The sequence below is a fragment of the Narcine bancroftii genome, chromosome 9, assembly GCF_036971445.1.
Source record: "Narcine bancroftii isolate sNarBan1 chromosome 9, sNarBan1.hap1, whole genome shotgun sequence".
NCBI lineage: Eukaryota > Metazoa > Chordata > Chondrichthyes > Torpediniformes > Narcinidae > Narcine > Narcine bancroftii.
Window position 1 is genome coordinate 94,603,787 of NC_091477.1, and position 21,556 is coordinate 94,625,342.

The 21,556-nt window shown below is 40.8% G+C and overlaps 1 protein-coding gene across 3 annotated transcripts; it reads left to right on the top strand.

Moving 5' to 3' along the window:
- The first annotated feature begins 3,064 nt into the window (after positions 1-3,064).
- On the top strand, positions 3,065-20,047 carry c18h3orf33 (c18h3orf33 homolog (H. sapiens)). Of its 3 annotated transcripts, none has more exons than XM_069896906.1 (5): positions 3,065-3,126; positions 6,709-6,768; positions 8,342-8,495; positions 15,457-15,617; positions 18,422-20,047. In XM_069896906.1, exons 1-5 carry the CDS (start codon positions 3,085-3,087, stop codon positions 18,692-18,694), a joined length of 690 nt encoding a protein of 229 aa, XP_069753007.1. In that variant the 5' UTR covers positions 3,065-3,084; the 3' UTR covers positions 18,695-20,047. The 3 variants fall into 3 exon arrangements, with proteins under 3 accessions (XP_069753007.1, XP_069753005.1, XP_069753008.1); XM_069896904.1 differs by lacking the exon at positions 3,065-3,126 and adding an exon at positions 6,355-6,569; XM_069896907.1 differs by lacking the exons at positions 3,065-3,126; positions 6,709-6,768 and adding an exon at positions 6,355-6,569.
- Positions 20,048-21,556: the final 1,509 nt, after the last annotated feature.

Below are 21,556 nucleotides of genomic sequence, written 5' to 3' on the forward strand. Positions count from 1 at the left end.
AGCCATCGCATGAAATGGATGACCACAGTGAGCAGATACCTCACGTGCACGTGATCGAATTGGCGTTCCACAGAAGAAAAGGATCCTTTGTACGTCTATGAATTTTGGACTGCTGTCAGACCACACGGCCTGGCCCACAGCGTGACATCCCTTCTCAGTCTGTGTCAGAAGAATCTCGAGGACATGAGGTGCACTGTGGCTCTAACAGAAGGATGGATGGAGTCAAATGGGAGAATGGGGCAGGGTAGACTGGTGGAAGTGTCGCACAATAATGTGGGGCCCTGTGGGTGTGGTTGAAAATCTATCACTTTTAACCCTGTGATTGTGGTCCAGTAACTGCACATCCTGATCTGCCAACTGGTCTTCAGCCAATTTTGCCACATCAAGGCCACCACTAAGTGTACAGATGGAGGGTTGAGACAATGAGTCAGCCACAAAGTTTGTCTTCCCCACCAAATGCTGGATGTACATGGTGAATTCTGTGATAAAAAATAATTGCCGCTGTTGTCTGGCAGTCCACAGATCAGAAATCTTCTTAAAGGCAAATGTCAGAGGCCTATGGTCTATATAGACCATAAACAGCCTGCCCTCCAGCATATATCAGAAATGCCTCACCACTAGATAAAGGGCCAACAGTTCCCAGTTAAAATACACTATATTTGATTTTTGGCAGCCTGAGGTGCTTGCTAAAAAAGGCTAGAGGATGCCAATAACTTTGAACAAACTGTTCCAACACAGCACTGACCGCCCTATCAGAGGTATCCACAGTGAGCTCTAATGGAGCCAAAGTATTAGGATGTGACAGCAATGTAGCATCTGTAAACGCAGCCTTGGCTTTCTTAAATGCAGAGTCCGCTTCTGGGCTCCAATAAATGTCCTTAGGCCTGTCCTGGAGCAATGCAAAGAGAGGGTGTAATATGTAAGCAGCATCTGAAATGAAACAGTGATAAAATGTCACCATATCCAGAAATTCCTGAAGCCCTTTAACTGGGGAAGTGCTGGAGGATGTTGTCCTTCTGCGTAAAGGGCTTCGCCCCCTCAGTGCTATATGATGTCCCAGGAAATCAATAGCGGTGAGACCGAATTTGACACTTAACAGGGTTCACAGTGAGGCCACATTCCTCCAAATGCCAAAGCAGATGTGATAAATGGAGTTTGTGCGACTGAACATCTGGGTTGGCAATGAGAAATGCCTCACCACTAGATAAAGGGCCAACATCGAGGTAGATAAACACAAAGTCCAGGCCTTTGCTGACGACATCCATCAGCTGTTGAAAAGTTTGGGCTGCGTTTTTGAGGCTAAACGACATATGCACAGAAACTCGAATAGGCCAAACGGTGTGATTATAGCCATTTTGGAACATCTGCTGAGTGTACTGGAATCTGGAGCTATCCTTTTACCAGATCCACCTTGGAAAAGACCTGACAGCCATGAAGGTGAGCAGCAAAGTCTTGTATGTGTGGGACAGGATGTCTGTCCAGAACTGTAATCACCACATGGACGCTAACCGCCCGATTGCTTCCGGACAAGCAAGGACAATGCCCAAGGGCTATTTAAATGTCAGATGATTCCCATTTCTTCCATAGCTTTAAACTTCATTTTAGCTTGAAGATATTTGTCAGGTGAGAATCTCCTTGCCCTGACATGAATAGGCAGCTCCATAGCTTCGATATAGTGTTCCACTCCATGGGCTGTCGAGGTGCTGCAAAAGCTGGTGGCCAAAAGTGACAGGAACTCAGCCAATAGTTCAGTGTATTCATTCGAGTCTAGAACATGCACCCCAAGAGAGGCAAAGGAACAATCCCGGAACACCAGGTCTAGAATGTAGTGGCATGGACTAGCTGGTCACATTTCACATCCACCAATAGCTCATGCATCCTAAGGAAGTCTGCTCCAAGGATCCACTGTAGTGATCACACAGTTCCAATGGAAAGTTATGCCTGGCATGTGCCAAAAGTGCTGATGGACGTTCTGTTGGTCACCTGCAATGGGATCCCTTTGGGCCTGTGCGTTTTCTCAAAAGAACGAGGGCAGCACCAGGCTGAGCTCTGCACCTATGTCAATCAGATATTCTCTCCGCCCATGGCAGTCGCACAAGTACAGAAGGCTAGTTCAAGTGCCAGCCGCCGAGGACACTAACGACAGCCAGACACATAGTTTTCCATCAGGTCTTCTGGCCTATTAGCTGGGTAAGTACATGGAGGCACACACCATCAGGAATTTCTTCCCCAGCGGCGGTGATAGAGGACGGTCAGTCCTCTTTGGTTGTACTGCTGCCACAGGTGGTGCATGTGGTTCTGGAAGCTCAAAGGGTACTGGAACAGTGCCTGCCGAATATATTGGCTGCATGTGCACCGCGGTCTGCTGGAGCATGCTATACAGCCTATCAGCCTCCTGGGCGACTGCATATGGGTCACTGAAGTCCATTCCAGCGATGGCAGAGAAGTGCCACGAGTTTGGAGAAACGGTGTCTCAAATAGGAAACCGTTTGTATGGCCATTAGTGAGTACAATCATTTCCATCATAAGGTAAAGGGGCACCTGTCACCCAACCCCTGCATATTCAGGACCTGAATACCACGCTCGTGTTTGCTGAGCTCCAGCGTATCCAGTAAAAATCAACGGAACTGCGTATATTTCTGGTCCGCTAGCAAGTTGTCAAGATACCAGCTCACCTTTGCAGCCGTAGCAGAACCCAGGGCGTTAACCACTTGCCAAAATTTGTTTTCTTCAGAGACAATGCCTCTCAGGTCAAATTGAGCTTCAGCTAGCTGGAGCCAAGCCTTTGGCTGGTGAGCCCAAAAGGATGGGAGATGAACCCCCATAGCATTAATAGCAGCTGAAGCTGATGCAGCATCCTTCATGGCTACTAAGTTGTTGAAAAGGTGCCAAAGTCGTTGGAACCTGTCGGGTCACCAATGTAGTGTCTGCCACAGCAGCACTACCAAATAAATGCACACTACTCACAACTGTCAATAGAATGGCTTTAATCACGTGATCCACCCTCTTTTATGTCACTTCCGGTTCAGAAGCCCAAAATCGGAAGTGACGTCACAACACATCCGCGAAGTATCCTGACAGCACATGTTTCTGCCCCAAGACTTCGGAGGGCCCAAGCCATCTTGGGTGAGTACATCGTGGCGATTTGACCCATCCTGGGCCGCAACCGCTCGGCCTGCTACAAAGCCACAGAAAGGATGGCCAGATGACAGTTTGCCAAGAAGTATTTAAAAGCGCCTGCAGCATTCTGGACAAGGGTCTTATGGACAGATGAGACCAAGATTAACCTGTAATTGGAGTAATGGCAAGAGCAAAGTATGGAGACATAAAGAACTGCCTGAAACTCAAAGCATACTACCTTTGCCATGGTTTGCATCTTGCAGTGCAGCCTCTGTTTTTCTGTTTGTGATGTCTTCTGAGGACAGAGTCATTGACATATTCACATCTGCATCCTGAACAGTGTTTCTGATCTATCAGACATACGTTTAGGAATTTTTCTACATGATGAGAATTCTTCTGGTCTTCCTTGGATTACCAGTCGCCTTGTGATGACTGATCTCACCAGTATGCTCTTTCTTCTTAATGATGTTCCAAATTGTTGATTTTGGTAATCCTAAGATTTGAGTGATGTCTCTTACTCTTTTATTTTTGTTATTCAGCCTCATAATGGCTTCTTTTGACTTTCATTAACACAACTCTAGTTTTCATGTTGAAAAATAGTAACTACAGACTCCAAAGGTCATCAAAAGCTTTGAAGTATGACTAGCACTCTTCTACCCAAGTACTAACAAATACCTGTGAAGCCAAATATACCAAACATTATGGTGCCCTGAAATGAGGGGACTATATATTAAAAAAATGCTGTAATTTCTACAGAGTCAATCCAAAATGTATGGAAATAACCTTGAATTAAATCTGGAATTTGCACTTTAATTACATATTTTGTTATGCAATAGACATTAGGGCAGCACGGTTGGCGTAGCAGTTAGTGCAACACCTTTACAGTCCAAGTGATCGGAACTGGGGTTTAAATCCTGCGCTGTCCGTAAGGAGCTTGTGTATTCTCCCCTTGTCTGTGTGGGTTTTCCCCAAGGGCTCCAGTTTCCTCCCACCATTCAAAAATGTACTAGGGTTGTAAGTCAATCACATGTAATAGGGCAGCACGGGTTCATGGGCCGAAATGGCCTGTTACTATGCCATATGCCTAAATTTAATTTTTTTTTAAATCACCAGGTGCACAGTATCTTCTCTGGTGATGCTCTACTGCAGCCATCTTCAGCTCCTGCTTGTTTCAGGGGCTTGTCCCCTTAAGTTTTCTCTTCACCATATTGGAAGGCATGCTCAATTGAATTTAGATCGGGTGACTGACTTTACCATTCAAGAATTTTCCAGTTTTTAGCTTTCAAAAACTCATTTATTCCTTTCACAGTATGTTTGGAATCATTGTCTTGTTGTAGGATGAAGCACCATCCAATGAGTTTGGAGGCATTTGCTCAAACTTGAGCAGATGTTTCTATATAATTCATAATTCATTTTACCACCGTGATTCACATATGAGGTGATATGCTTTGGATCTTGAGAGATCCTTTATGTCTCCACATTTAACTCTTGCCATCACTCTGATACAGATTCATCTTGGTTTCATAAGTTCACAGGACCTTTTTTTCCAGAATTCTGTAGTCTCGTTTAAATACTTCTTGGCAAACTGTAACCTTGCTATCCTGTTTCTGTGGCTAACTAGTAATTTGCTCTTGCAATGGAGCCTCTGTATTTCTGTTTATGAAGTCTTCTGAGGACAGTAGTCATTGACACATCAACATTTGTCTCCTGAAGAATGTTTCTGATCTGTCGGAACAGGCTTTTAGGGATTTTTCTTCATTTTAATGAGAGTCCTTATGTCATCAACAGTGGAGGTCTTCCTTGCCCTACCAGCCCCTTTGTGATTACTGAGCTCACCAGTATTCTCTTCCTTAATATTCCAAACTGTTGATTTTGGTAATCCTAATGTATGGGCAATGTCTCTTACTGTTTTATTCTTTTTTTCAACCTCAATGGTTTATTTGAATTTCATTGGCACAACTCTGGTCAAAAACTTAGAAGCAGGATCTGCGTCAGAACAAGTGTTAGCAGGGGCATTAAGTTAACTGCAGGGAGCACAATCTAATGTTTGAAAACTCGCTAAATGGGGAGAGGTAGTGGTAGTGCTGCCTACCATGAACCTCTTCTGTGCGCTGCCTTCCCTCTCCCTCCGACATAACAGCAAACACGCTGCTTAAATTGCATGGACTCTCGTGGCACTAGATGCTAGTGCTGCGGGTGAGAGACATTATTTGGAGGGCAATGGCTGCGAGTGGGTGGGGGTCACAATACCTTGTCAATACCTGCAATACCTTGTCAATACCTGCAGGTCAATACCTGCAAATGCTCCCCCCACAACCCCCCCACCCCCAGCTTGGCACTGACCCTGCTGAGAAGCAAGTCTAGCTCTCTTATAACTACACCAATGAAGCAGTTAAACCCACTCCTGTGAAGCCAAATGTCCCAAACATTATAGTGCCCTAAAATAGAACTACATTATAAAGTGTCGTAATTTTTGCATGGTCAAACCAAAATGTGTATGCATAACCATGAATAAAATCTAGAATGAATACTTTAATCACATGAATTGTTTGATAACAAATTTTAATCTGTGGAGTACAGAGGCAAATAAAGGAAATATGTGCCTTTGTCCCAAACATTATGGATGGCACTGGTGATGATGGCAACCATGAAGGGAGATGTGAAGGCAAGGTGGAGAAAGGGATCTGGTGAGTGAAAATATGTGGGTGCTAGGTGGATGGAACTGGAGTGATGAAAATAGGTGAAGTTGAGGGGAAAGGAGACTGGGATGTCCCAGTCTTGTTCCTCTAACTGCATTGGGCCTCTCCATCAGTGGAGAAGACTGGGAAAGGACAGGTCAATATGGAAATGGGAAGGGGAGCTGAGAAGTCGAGATGGCCAGTGCAAACAAAACACTGGGCCTCAGTGGTGGTGCATCATTTCCAATTTTAGTGAATATTCTGCGTTTCCACCCCCGCATTCCGATCTCCCTCTGCTCCTCCCATTTTCGCCCACTTTCCAGCCACCTCCAACCCCCTCATTTCACTCACTGTGTCCCCCTTCTCCATTTGGTTCCGTCTTACGTTCATCTCCCCCGAATAGTTCCCATAATCACCACCCTTGCTTGCAAGATTCCAGACTGGCTGCTTTTATCTGCCCACTGATCCACCGCCTCGTTCCACGTGGCCTGCTCCTCTTTGGCCTTCTCCACACATCGCCTCCCCTCCCGCCATCCCCGACCTGACGTCATCAGTCGGATTCTTTCGCCCCGCCCCTCCATGGAATCACCCTGAGCGAGGTGACGGTGCGGACGGACCATCCGGGGACCGGCTGGCGCATCGTTTCTGCCCGGCGGCTTCCCGTGATGCCGCGCGCGAGCGGGGAAGATGCCCGACGCTGAGGCGAATACGCTCGGTTCCTACCTCGGCAAAGCCGTGGCGTTTGTGGATGACCACGTCCAGGCAGTGCGGGTACGCGGCCATTCGGCAGAGAGCAGATGGAGCTGCTGTGCAGTCCTCGGGGCGCCGGCCGTTTTCCTGGGCAAGTTGGGGGCTTGGGTAGACGATGTGGAGGCTCTGTCCTCATCGCCTTGTCCCTCTGTGCTTTCAGACTCTCAGCACGGGCCTGGCAGTGGTGGGAATCGTGATGTTAGCCAGAAGTGTCAGACTCGTAAGTTTCTCTGGAGTTTCTGGAAGTTGGCTTCACACACTGAAGCTTTTTGTTCTTGATTTGTCATTCACATTTAATCTTGTTAGAAACAGAAGTACCCTCACAGAAATTGCTCGAGACAAAAATTGAGAACAAAGAACATTTATTATACAACAATGCAAAGTTGGGTGCTTCCCCTTACCCTGGGAATACACACACACACTGGGACTCACCCAACTTTTATACAGTTCATTTCAGTGTAGAGGTACCCTCCCCCCTTACATTCTTCTGCCTCCTGGATGAGTTTGGCATTAGGCAATCCTGTCTGCCTTCGTGCTGTTTCTGTGAACTTGGAGGAACAGGGGGTATCCTGTCGGTGTCCCATCATGTCATTGTCCTTATTCACACCTTCCTGACTCAGGGCTGACTAACTTCTTACATGCAGAACTTGCTAATTCTGTCTAAGGCTAGAAGACCCTTATCTTATTCAGACTAACTTTACTTCCTACATTCTATTATCTATTATCTATCCTTATCTTATTCATACTGGTGAACTTGCTGATTCTGTCTAAAAGGCTAGAAGACCCTTTACTAACTTTACTTCTTACATTCTAATATCTATTATCCTATTCATACTGGCTTTATTCATTATCTATACTAGTTTCCTCATCTTCATATTTTTAAATCAGTTTTACTCATCTCTCACAATCTGATAAACGTATATTTGCAGCAAAATTACACGCTATTTATAGGACACATTGTTCTGAGGTTATGGAGTTTATCTTTGACTGTGACATGCAGTTGTTGGCAGAATCACAAACGACAGTGAGGAAGTGTACCTGAGGGAGATGGATCAAGCTCGTTGAACGACCACCTTGCGCTCAACCTCTGCAAAACCAAGGAGATGATTGCAGAAGTCAGGGGAACACACGACCCAGTCCTTGTTGAGGGCTCGGTAGGGGAGAGGGTCAAGAACTTCAAATTCCTGGGTGTCAACACCTCCGAGGATCCGCTTGGAGCCTCCGTGTGGATGCAGTCTCAAAGTGGCTACACTTGGTGAGGAAGTCACCGAAAATTCTCAAGAACTTCTGCAGGTGTACCATGGAGAGCATTCTGGCTGATTGCATCACTGCCTGGTATGGAGGTGCCAACTCTCAGGACAAGAATAAACTCAGCCTGCAACTGTACAGGCACCAGTCTTCACTCCCTGGAGGACATTTACATGAGGTGGTGTCTTCAAAAAGTAGCCTCTATCCTCTGCTACCGTTGGGGAAAAGAGGAGCACTCAATGGCACAAAGACAGCTTCTTCCCCGCTCCCATCAGATTCTTGAATAATCACTGAACCAAAGACACTGCTTTACTTTTTGTGCACAGACATTATTTTATTTTTATAGTAATGTGTTAAATGGCTTTAATATGTATGTTTGTTTGCACTTTGATGTTACTGCAAAACAACGAATTTCATGACAGTAAAATTCTGATTCTGCTTTCTAATGTATGTAAAAAGATGGCCATCTCGTTTTATAGTAGCTATTGGTTATAACATTTAAAAACTACCTAATGATAACATTTTATTTTACTTCATTTTAACAGATTACAAAATTTACAAGTGCCTTTGAGATACCTAACAATTTCATTGAAAAAAGTATTAAACTTCGAGGGCGAATACATCATGTAACAGAAAATGGTCTAGAAGTAGAACATATTCCTATCAACCTTCCTCTCATTTCATCGCTGCAAAAAAAATGCAAGTAAATACTTATTGACTTTCAATAAGATGTCAACAGATTTCCTGGATTAAAAAAAATAGAAATACTGTTTTCGTATTTTTTTGACCGAATATGGCTTATCAGATTTAACAAGGAGAAGTAAAGAGAATTGCAGTTGGATCAGAGGAATTTGCCAAAGTAGATTGGAAGGGGGCACTTTGTAGGAAAATCAGCAGAGCAGCAATGGATGAGTTTGTGCAAGAAATGAGGAAAGTGGTGGATAAATACATAGCAAATAAGAGGAAAGATTTGAATGGAAAAATGTCACAATTGTATCTGACAAGGGAAGTCAAAGCTGGTGCAAAAGCAAAGGAGAGGGCATACAAGGAAGCAAAAACTGGTGGTAATATACAGCATTAGGAAGTTTTTTTAAATTTGAAGAGGTTAACTAAAATACTCATAAGGAGGGAAAATATTAAGTATAAAACTAGGCTAGCAAATAATATCAAAAGAGCTTCTTCAAGTATACAAAGAGTAAAAGAGATGAGAGTAGATATAGGACCATTAGAAAATAAAGCCAGAGAAATGATAATGGGAGTCAAGGAGAAGGCAGAGGAATTAAATGAATATTTTGCACCATTCTTTACTGGAAGTCATTAGCGTGTGCCAGATGTCAAAGGGTATCCGGGAAGGGAAGTTGAGTGCAGTTACTATTTCAAGGGAAAGAGTGCTCAGAAAGGTGAATGGTCTAAGGGCAGATACGTCTTCTGGACCAGATGGATTGCACCCTCAGATTCTGAAAGAAGTAGTGGTAGAGATTGTGGATACTACAGGCATAATAGAATTGCATGTGAGAGAGAAGAAGAGTTGCATTTTTGATTAATGAGGACATCACAACAGCACTTTAGGACATTCTTGGGGAATTTTCCAATGAGATCATATCTGTACAATTTAGATACAAGTAGGGCATGATCATTTTGAGATTTTGTTTTATTGCCTTCCCACAATCAGCAGGAATTAGAGGAGCAAATTAGTAGTTAGCTGTAAGAGTAATATGGTTATAATTGTGGATGATTTTATTTTTTTAACTTTGCTCATATGGACTCGGAGTCACATAGTGCAAAAGGTGTGGACAAGGTGGAATTTCTTGTATGTGTCTCAGATAATTTTCTTAAACAAACTATAGAGGGTCCCGTTAGAGACGATACAATCCGAACCTCCTGTTGAGGAACAAGGCAGAGTGATTGGTGTAAGTAAGAGAGCACTTTGGAACGGGTGATCATAATTCTATTTGATTTCAAGTACTTAAGGAAAAAGATTAGACTGGCCCACAGGTTGAAATTCTAAATTAGGGTAAGGGCAGTTTTTAAGTCATTAAACGGGAACTTTCAGAGGTTGACTAAGAGATGCTATTTATGGATAAAGGGATGTCTGGATATAAAAGTGAGATGGGGGGAATTCAGGGTCAGGATGTTCCTGTTAGGGTGAAAGGAAATGCTGACTGTTTAGGGAAGCCTGGTTGACAAGGAATAGTGAGGCCCTTGTCAGAAAAAAAGCTGCATATCAGGTATAGGCTGATATGAAGTAAATTCCTCAAGGAGCAAAGAAAATGCTGGGAGTACACTTGAGGGAAATCGGGGTGGGGAGGGTGGTGGAGAGGATATGAAATAGCTCTGGGAAGTAAAGTAAAGGAAAATCCCAAAGGTTTCTGTAGCTATATGAAGAAGCAAAAAGGATTCAAGGTAGAGAATAGGTTCCCAAAAGATCAATGTGATCATCTCTCTGTAGAGCAACAAGAAATAGACGAGGTCTGAACTTTTACCCTGCAGAAGTTTGTGGAAGCTAAATGTGGCAAATGAGCAGTGATGTCATGAACCACATCTACATTGCAAACCAGAAAATGAAGCACATTAAGGTGGTTAAATTCCCTGGACCTGGTCAAACGATCCTCAGACATTGTGGGAAGCGGAAGAAATTGCTGGGGTCCTGGAAAAGATATTTTCCTCTTCATTGGCTATAGATGAGATGCAGGAAAACTGAAGGGTGGATGATGTCATACCTTGATTTAAGGAAGTCTGCCAGGAAGAAGGGTGGATGTATTGGCTCATGGGCCTTTTATCTGTGATGAGAAACTCACTGGAGGGGGTTCTGAGAAACAGTGTCTAGAAGCATTTGAATAGGCAAGGACTGATTAGGGAATGACTTTATGGCTCTTTGTGGAAAATAGTGTCTCATAACTTTCATAAAGAGTTTTTTTTAAGTGATCATCAAGACGATTGATGAGAGCAGGGTGATAGACCTACCTAAGGTCCCCATGGTAGTTTGGGCTGGAAGATTAGATCACATGGGATCCAGAAAGAGCCAGCCAATTGGATTTAAGATTTGTGTTTGGAGACAGTGTGTGGTTGTGAAGGGTTATTTTTCTGATTGGAGGCCTGTGACCAGTGGGATGCCACAGAGATCAGACCTAAATCCACTGTTGTTTGTCATCAATAGTAATGATTTGCATGACAAAGGACAGGCACCATGATTAGTATGTTTCTGGATGACACTAAAACTGGTGGTATAGTGATAAGTGAGGTTTAAAGTGCAACTAGATTTGGATCAATTGGGGAAGGGGGTAGATGGAATTTAGCTCAAAAACTATAATGTAAGATGTGTTTTGTTAAGTCAAACTAGTGCTGGACTACCCAGTAAATAATCGGGTACTGGAGAATGTTGCGGAATAGAGAAACCAAGGGATGAAGGTACATGGTTCCCTGTTGTAAGGTGGGAAAGGCATTTGGCAAGCTTGCCTTCATTAGTAATGGCATTGACGACCAGAGTGGGCACATCATTTTATAACTACATTGGTAAGAGTTCACATATGCACACTTGACACAGTTCTTTCTATTTGCCCAATTATGAGAACTATATTATGAAGCTGGAAATTTTTACAAGGCTGTTGCTGGGAGTAGAGGGCAAAAATTACAGTTTTTTTTAAATTTTTTTTATTTTTCACACCATAAATCACATTAACCATGATATACACTATTTCTTTTTCACACATATACAGTGACTTTTTCTCCCCCCCCCCTTTCCTCCCAAACCACCCCCCCCACCCCCCCTCTCATCCATTTTAGGTATACAATCTAGGTTGCATTAAGCCAGTCAGACAATGTTGTCATTCAACAAAATTACACCAGAAATTCTACTGAGTCCATTCTTTTCTTTCCTTCTCCTTCCATCAACTTAGGTAATGTTTGTCCCCGGTAGGTTTTCCCTATTGTATTTAATGTAAGGCTCCTATACTTGTTCGAATATTTCAATATTATTTTTTAACCTATATGTTATTTTTTCTAATGGAATACATTTATTCATTTAAATTTAGTAGTTTCTTCCTTTTAATTTGGTTATGTATTCCATTAATATTTAAAGTCATATAGTTCAGCGTAGCCATTTTATATTTTGTTTATCTTCTCTTTCCGTTTTTCCATCGTTACCTTTCCTCCTTTTCCATTTCTGTTTTCTTATTTTCAACTCTTTACCAGACAACATTCCTACAACATCCAACATTTTCCTTATTCTCCTATTTCTATCTTCTTTATCCCCAATCTCCCCTTCCCCTCCTGAGTTGTCCTTTATCCCTTGTCGGACAACCACATCTCCCCTCTCCATTTGGATTTGCGAATCCTCTCGCAAGCATCAACTGATTTTGCAGTGACCGCTCTTTTCCCCCACCCCGCCCCCCCCAGAAAAGATTTCACTTTTCATATGTCACAAAGGTCACTCTTTTAATTCCCTCCTTATTCTCTCTATTCCATTACCTTCCCTTATTAATTCTTGTCTATACTATCTATATTTTCCTCTAAGTACAGATATATTCATGTATGCTCATTGTCTCTATTCACTCTTATACCTCTTTACCCGCATACATATCAATCGTGATCATTTTTACTCTCATTACCCGTCTTCATCCCTCAGTCTATTTTTGTCTTTACCCACATACATATCAATCGTGATCATTTTAACTCTCATTGCCCGTCTTCCTCCCTCAGTCTATTTTTGTAATTGTTCTGCAAATTTTCGTGCTTCTTCTGGATCCGAGAATAGTCTGTTTTGTTGTCCTGGAATAAATATTTTCAATACCGCTGGATGCTTTAGTATAAATTTATACCCTTTCTTCCATAAAATCGCCTTTGCTGTATTGAACTCTTTTCTCTTCTTTAGGAGTTCAAAACTTATATCTGGATAAATGAAGATTTTTTGCCCTTTATACTCCAGTGGTTTGTTGCCCTCTCTTACTTTTTCTATTGTCTTCTCCAGTACCTTTTCTCTTGTAGTATATCTTAGGAATTTTACTACAATAGATCTTGGTTTTTGTTGTGGTTGTGGTTTAGAGGCCAATACTCTATGTGCCCTTTCTATTTCCATTTCTTGCTGTAGTTCTGGACATCCTAGGGTCTTAGGGATCCACTCTTTTATAAACTCCCTCATATTCTTGCCTTCTTCATCTTCCTTAAGGCCCACTATCTTTGTTATTTCTTCTGTTATGGTTTTCCATTGTATCTATTTTTTGAGCTAGTAGTTCTTGTGTCTCTTTAGTTTTTTTATTAGATTTCTCCAATTTCTTTTTTAAGTCTTCTACCTCCATTTCTGCTGCTACTGCCCGCTCTTCCATCTTGTCCATTTTCTTTCCCATTTCTGTTAAGGTCATCTCCATTTTATTTATTTTCTCTTCTGTGTTGTTTATTCTTTTTCTTAAATCCTTAAATTCCTGTGTTTGCCATTCTTTAAATGACTCCATGTATCCTTTAATAAGAGCAAGTATATCCTTTACCTTGCCTTTCTTTTCTTCTTCTATTTCCCTGTACTCTTCCTCTTCTTCTTCCTCTGGGTTGGCCATCTGTTGTTTCTTTGATGCCCTTTCCTCCTCTTCTTTCTTGTTTCCATTGTCTTCTGTGGTCTCTTCTTGCTGCAGGTGTTCTGCAGCTGTCGTTGCCGGCTGTGGAGACCGACTCCCCAGCTTGTCCCCCCTCCCGTCGGTGTGTTTTTTTCATTCGCATCGCGCACTTTTACTCGGCTCTGCGAGCCATTTTTGTAGTCCATTATTTACCGACCTGAGGGAGCGGGTTTCTCTCTCCACAGCGGGCCTCTTCGGACAGGTAAGGTCTTCACCTTTTTCCTCCTTTGTCTTCTCTTCCTCTCTTCTTACCGTTGCTTTTGATTTTTCTTTTTTTGTCGCCATCTTCTTTCCATCTTTATACTCACTTTTCTGTAACTTTTATTTCTGTGCCTTTGTGTTTTCCTTTGTTTTTCCCGACTTTTCTGGAGAGGGCTGGAGTTCACCGTCCGGCCACTACTCCATCACGTGACTCTTCTCGCAAAAATTACAGTTTAAGGAGAAACTGGGATTAAATGAGTAAATCTGTAGATGCTGGAGTCTGGTGCAGTACATAAAAGTGCTGGAGAAGTTCAGCAGGCCATGTAGCATCCTTAGGAAGTAAAAGGCAATCAGTGTTTTGGGTCTGAGCCTTTCCTCAGGAATGACCTGCTGTGTTTCTCCAGCACTTTTGTGTATTGTACTGGATTAGATGGGACTTTTGATCCTGGACCATACGAGGCTGAAGGGTGACATTTTACAAATGTGTAAAATCGTGAGGGCATAGATAAGATAAATAGTAATTCTTTTTCCAAGGGTGGTGTCTAAAACTAGAGCGGATAGATTAAAGATGAGTGTGAAAAGATATAAGGGGCACCTTTTCCACACAGGGTGGCATGTGGAACAAACTACCAGAGGAAGTTGTGGACATGGGTACAATTGCCACATTCAAAAAAAACAGTTAGACAGATAACATGGATAGGAAAGGATTGGCAGTTGTGAATAAATAGGAGGAGCTTAGGTGGACAATTTGGTTGTCAGAGCAGTTGAGCAAGGGCTATTTCCATGCTCTTAGATGACTTTTTAGCGTGCATGTCCAGCACCTGTTTGACCACTAATTTGCTATATTTGTTTGCTTTAGCATGCTATTTCCCTTCTACCTATGTGGGGATATGATGTTGGAGTTTTGCAGATCTTCAACGCCTGTGATTGTCTGATCTCTGAAGCTAAGCAGGCTTAGGCCTGGTCAGTACTTGGAGGGGAGACTGCCTAGAAACACCAGGTGCTGTAGGATTCAGTGAGGGGTGCTGGACAAGTGGTGACTCTCTGTCTACCTTACGGTAGTCAAAATTTAAAGAATTTCATGCATGTTACATTCTGAAAAATGTATTACAGGTACACAATCCTTTATCCGGAACCCTTGGGGACAGTGTGTTCCAAATTTCGGATTTTTCCGGATTTCGTAAAGCCAGATTTAAGCCCACCTGAATTGTGCTGCCATATCCACCCCCACTCCCTTTCAGTCGCGGTGCTGTCTCCCCTCGCCCGCCCGACTCGCGCTGCCGGTCTCTCGCCTGCCCGACTCGCACTGCCTTCTCTTTCCCCACTTGCCAGACTTTGGAGCTTTCCAGATTTTAGATGTCTGGATAAAGGATTGTGTACCTGTATTACATGACAATAATGGAACCTTTACCTTTAACTGGAAAAGAAAATGTGGATCAGTTAACTTTTCAGACAAAACCAAATTTCGGCAAATGGCTTGGACCTCTTCATTTCAAACTTTATATAATCTCGTAAATTCTCCAATCAGATCATCTGACTAAAGGAAAAACATGGTTACCCTATGATGTGGGAAATGATGATTGGAGGCTTTTGCACATGATTTGTTATATAATCCAGGTCCTCAGTGAAATATTTTCTGAATTCTAAAAAATACATATCAGGATGATCATAATCAGATGGTCATAATGACATCCTCCCCATAGATGGCATTGTGGTGAAACCTACATTGTCATAAAATTGCTTAAATGGACATTGAATCCAGATTATTCAAGTCAGATCAGCTGTTTTGGATGTATGTTATTAGATATTTTCATTTATTTTTCCTTGTCTAGTAAAGAAAAACTTCCATTTTCTAGGGCAACCAGATGGGCACCTGTTGATTCGGTTGGCTGGCTTACAAATGACTGACGAAGGGAGGACCTGGTTAAGTGAACAAGTAAAGTCTCCCCATGTTATTTGGTTTCAACTTCTGAGAAGGGAGAATCATTTTATTGATTGCATCGTCAGATTAAACAAGGTAAAACCATGTTTTAAAAGAATGTTGTATTTTTGTATTGTCACATGGTAGAAAATGATGATGCCATCTGGTAGATACCTGGTGATTTTTTGAGGTTGGGAGGACTACTGAAATGAAGTTTCTGGGAGGATTGCAAATGCATTTGTGAAAGGCTTTACAATGAATATTTTTAACCTTTGTTTTGCATCAGTTGTAATTTTACCTTCTGTAGTCTATTAGTATTAATTCAGATGTGCTTTTGCCAGTAAATAATTCATATTAAAAACATTAAAGAAATGGTAGCATGAAGAAAATCTGGACATGTTTGTTAAATGTTCCATGCAAACTAATTTGTTATTAAGCGTAACTATGCAGAATCTCTCCATTACATTGTGCACATAAGTAACTGGCCCAATTTAATTTTAATTCTAAGCATTTAAATGACTAAAACTATCTACCAGTCTTGATAATGTAAGTGATCAAATACTGGAAATTATTTTAGGTCTTTGTAAATTTTTATAAGATAAAACAAATTTTAAACAAATGTAGGGAATAAACCAAAATAGAATGGAAGACTAGTGATTGAATTAACAAAGGATGATGGGGAAGACACAAATGGATTGGCAATTGAATATTGTTTTTTTTAATTGGTCACGAGTAGCTATGTTTTATTGTTTGAACCTGCAGCTAACAAATGGGACCAGTGGATATGATCTACAAGGCTGTAAAATGCCAAGTATTTGTTGTTTAGAATAAGACAGATTTCTAAAGGACAAACTACCAAAGTATCAGGGCTAAGTTTGTGAACTAAATGGAAGCATTCAACAAACCTTTATTCAATGAATGTTTGAATTCCCCAATGTTTTTTATATATTTTATTTTTCATTTTCAAAGACTCATTATAAATCCAAATAAACAATACATTTTTTTCCATTAATAGTGTACATCACACAGAGTCTATTTTATCCCCTACCCAGGATTGGCACCGAGGGGGGGCAGCATTCGCATACATTGCCTCCAATCGGGTGCTATGCTCCCCCAATAAAGTCCGAGCCATTGTTCGCCAGACCCGGCCCCACCTTGCAGCTAATGACAACTTAACACCAGATAATGGAGGCAGCATAATTAAACAAATACAAAGAACAAAATATCGTTAAAGTCAAAAATCTTTAAGGGAATTTAAGAAGAACCCAAAGAAACCTACAATAAAAGCATAAGGCACATTGCCTGTGCCATGACCTACTTCACTGATCTCAAGCATTCCACTACTGGCACGGTTGTTGTACTCACTTTATCTAAAAGGGGTATAATTACATCTGCATACCAATGTGCTGCAGATAGGGTTGCCACACCCTAATGAATGTGCCATATTTCTTCTTCAGGGGTATACAACTCTGCACTTCCGTATTCCATTGTATAATATGTAGTTGGGAATCAGACTTCAATGTAACTGTGATCACTTCCTGGCTACCAACAAGGCAACCTTCACAAACTGAATTTGGTATCTGAATAGATTAAAACTCATATCCATAATGTTTCCCAGAAGGTACAATTTTGGATCCTGTGGAAAATCCACCTTTGTAATGTTTTTCAGAACGTCCCCGGGTCCAGGTTGAATGGATAAAGGTTCCAATCTCCACACCACACCTTAAACACGTTTCTGTGATTTCTGATTTAGATTTATGTAATTTTTATGGTGTGAGGTACAATTGATGCAGAAAATTGTGATATCCCCAATGATGAAGCATTGTGTACATTTAAAATTCTCAATGTCATTTTATCTTTCCTTCCACCCTCTGAGACACTTTCTCCAGTACATTTTTGTATCCTAGTCTCTTCTCTCGAAATAGCACTTGCTTAAAAGCTATTATAACTGTAATATTTTCTAATTGTGAAAAAGGGAAAAAAATTTCAGAATCATGGGGAATAACAGTTAAATGGGGCTAATTAGATGGCTCTGTCAAAATGTCAGCTTGAGTGCAATGAGCTGAAGGCTTCTTCTGTCTGGTATCATTCCATATGTTCATTTTGGTTTTGCAATTTTTAACAATTGAGTATTAATCCCTTACCTTTCTATTTCCACCCACCCAGCTATCCCTTCTCCCCTTCGTTGCTGCTGCCCCTTCCCTCCTTTCTCCACCTATCTCCTGCCTTTGCCACCCACTTCTTCCCCCCCCCCCCCCTTCATTTGTTCGGACGCCTGCCGGCATTTTCTCATACCTTGATGAAGAGCTCAAGTCCAAAACGTCGGTTCTGTATCTTCACCTTTACGACACTGTTTGAGCTGCTGAGCTTCTCCAGCATTTTGGGATTTTACTTTGTTTTTATTCGTCACTTAAAAAATATTCTGCTTCAAACTCTTTGACTCTCTTTCCTAGTAAATGTTGTATGTTTCATTATCAGAATACTTTATAGCTTCTGCTGACCTTGTTAATGATTGCTTATGCATTTACTTGATCCCTTTTATTGGTTATAGATAGAATTTTTGATTGCCCCAACTCATATTCTTGCAACTTAGGAGGAACCAATCATCTTTGGAAGGAAATTATTTGTTCACGAGAAAGACTAGCAGATATCAACTAATCTTGATTAGCCTCAGGAGCAACTTTTAAAACAATTATTTAAGAAAAAAAAATGATTATTTCCACTGAAACATAAGGGTCCATCAAAATAGTTCTTAATTAGAGATTCATGTTATTTCTAAAACCTGTGAGTTTCTGACATTTTCAGGTCAGAAGAAGTGAAAGATATGTAACATCATTTGGAAATGTGTTAAGCATGAGACAATCTATGGTTTAATTGCTTTTTTCTTCTCTGTCCTGAAGGGAGGAATTTTCTCATTCTGCCTAAATGAAGAGATTTTGAGGAGAGGTCTTGGGCGAGCTGTTAATATTGAAGGTTTACACTCTAATCCCAAACTTTACTGGAGGTTACAGACAAAATTGCTCAAAGCAGAACTAACAGCTCAAAAGAAAGGTAAAGGCATTTGGAAAGAACCAACTTTATTGGAAAAAATCTCAAATAATGTGCATAATTCTAAAATTTTTCATAATTTGAATAGTCTGATTTTGTGGATCAGGTCATTCAGAAACAAATAAGTTAATAATATACAATTGAAATATTTTGTAAATTATTCCAAAAATCTAACTGGCTTCAAGCTAATGCATGATTAAAGTTATTATTACCATGTCACAATATGTCATCTTGATTTAAGATACAAAAATCAATTTATCTCCATGCTAGATGTTGTATTTTGTATTTCTGGTTTATTCAAAAATGTAAACCTTTGTCCTCAATTCTAACCTGTAAATTGATGTTTGACAAATAAAGCCTGTACATTGCACTCTGTGAGTCCGGGTAGTACCTTCCACTTATGATAACAAAGTGAAACCACGATTATCAGTTGATAGACCGTACTTATTGTGTTGCCTGTCTAAAAAAGATGTTTGTTAAGGCCCAACTCAATTACTTGGTGAACACCCAAGAGATATCTGAAGCAACAGAGAGAGCTATTGGCACCTCATTCTTTTTGCTACTTGAAAACATAGATACGACCTGTTGGGATATTATAGTATCTGGAATTTGAAATTATGGAAGGGGACATTTCAAGGATAATCCATAGTGGTAGAGAAATGATGGGTTCCTACAATGCTTTCTAACTTCCTCTTAAGTCTTATGGAATATAGAATATGTCTTCTATATCCCATCCATACACACTTGTATACTTTGAGTAACAGCTGTTACTCCCTGAATCCATGATCTTGAAGAGTTACAGATTTGGAAATTAAGTCAGATCATTGATCCGAACCCTCTTTTGAGAGAGAGAGAGATCTTGAAATTGCCACAACCCATGAAGACTACAGCATTTAAGCAACTATCAAATGAAGCAAACAGAAAAGCATGAAAAGAAGAAATCAGACCAAAGATCAAAAAGCACATTACCTTCTGCATTTCGCAAAGCATTTGGAGTATGTACTTTTGAAGTTAATTTAAAATAATTGCATTGTGAAAACTATAAATTTTTATATTTGAGATGTGTCAGCTTTACCTGGAGTAATGTTCCTGGTACTTGCTAGCCTGATGTGATTTTTATGTTGATCATTTAATTGCTTACATCATTGACAATTCAAGGTCCTCTTCCAACAAGGGATAGTACCCTAGGCTATACAGACATACAGCACGGTAACAGGCCCTTCTGAGCCTGTGGTGCCCAATTATACCCAATTGACCTACAATCCTCTAATGTTTTGAAGGGAGGAAGGAAACCAAAGCACCCAGAGGAAACCCACACTGACAAGGGGAGAACATACAAACTCCTTACAGACAGCGCCAGATTTGAACCTGGGTCAACAGCACTGTAACAGCATTCCACCGACTGCTTCCCTAACTATGCCACTCTTTATTTAAAAAAAAAATCTCTCTAACTTGGAATAAAAGTATCCTCAAAAATATATCATGGGCTGCATTCTTTGTAACTCTTCAACAATACACTTTAACCCAGTGGTTCTCATCCTCTTTCTTTCCACTCACAAACCACTTTATATATTCCCTATGCCATAGGTGCTCTGTGATTAGTAAAGGATTGCTTAAGGTGGTATGTGGGTAGAAAGAAAAAGTTTAAAACCACTGTTTTAAATCATTCCTAATTGACTCGTTATATTCATGGTTTCATAATTCCAAAGTAAATGGGCTATTGACTAATTTTCTTAAGCAAAGTTTTTCAGTAACAATTGGGTCTGGAGCAATGATTTTCAACCTTCCCTTCCACTCACTTACCACCTTAAGCAATCTTTTACTAATCATAGAGCACCGATGGCTTAGGAATTACTTAAAGTGGTTATATGAGTGGAAAGAAAAGGTTGAGAACAGTACTTTAACCTATTACAGCTGTAAGGGTTAAGATGACTTGCAAACTCATATATTTGCAAGGAACGAGCAGCTAGTATATTGTTGTCATTCTTTTGAGTGTCTATAGTAACAGCCTTCCAGCCAAGGTTAAAACCTGTAGTTTCAACCATCTTAGAGAAATAATTTTAGTTTTGAATTTGCTTTTGTACTACCAAGAACATGGAGATGGTCCAGATGATTTCTTTGATTGCGTAATTTTGAAAATATTAATAGTTTATTGTTCTGTTTATTAATTTTTAAATATAGTTTACCATTTAATAATTCAAATAAATAGTGAAAAAGTCAATGCTACTTTGGAACAGACTTTTAATTTTTAATTAGTTCAAAAACAACAACGCCTACATGTTGCTCAAGCGATTATAAAAGGGAAATAGTTGCAATAACAGCAAAATAAATAACTCCTTTTTTGTGTAAATCAGGTGATAAAATGAAATTGCAGATTAAAAGGCTGACAGGGGCTAAATAACATCACTTGCAACAAAATCAAATCCTGTGCAATAAGAAACAGCAAAGTTTCACTTCCAGATGAACTTAATGCCTTCTATGCTCGATTTGACTAGCAGACCAAGGAAGAAGCACTCTGTACCCCCATGTCCCCTGCTGATCCTCTACTGTCAGTATCCAAAGATAACATGCGGGCTGCCTTCAGGAAACTGAATCCAAGGAAAGCATCCAGACAGCGTACCCATCTGACCTGTTGGTCACCACAGGTTTTCATTACTCATTGTATTCACGGGTATCTTCAACATCTCACTCTGATAGAACATGGTACACACCTATTATAAATATGCCTCAATCATACCAGTTCCCAAGAAGAGTGTGGTAACCTGTCTAAATGACTATCAACCAGTGGCATTCACATCTATAGTGATGAAGTGTTTCAAGAGGCTGGTGATGAAGCATATCAGCTCCTAACTGAGAGGTTATGTGGATCCATTCAAATTTGCCTACTGCAGCAACAAACCTACGACAGATGCCAGCTTACTTTCTCTACACAAAACTAGAACACATGGACAACAAAGATGTATACATCAGAATGTCTTCACTGATTA

Coding starts and splice junctions, on each gene's coding strand:
- c18h3orf33 (XM_069896904.1), top strand. CDS start 6,486: ATGCCCGACGCTGAGGCGAATACGCTCGGTTCCTACCTCGGCAAAGCC. Junction 6,570..6,708: donor ACCACGTCCAGGCAGTGCGG/GTACGCGGCCAT, acceptor CTGTGCTTTCAG/ACTCTCAGCACGGGCCTGGC. Junction 6,769..8,341: donor TAGCCAGAAGTGTCAGACTC/GTAAGTTTCTCT, acceptor TCATTTTAACAG/ATTACAAAATTTACAAGTGC.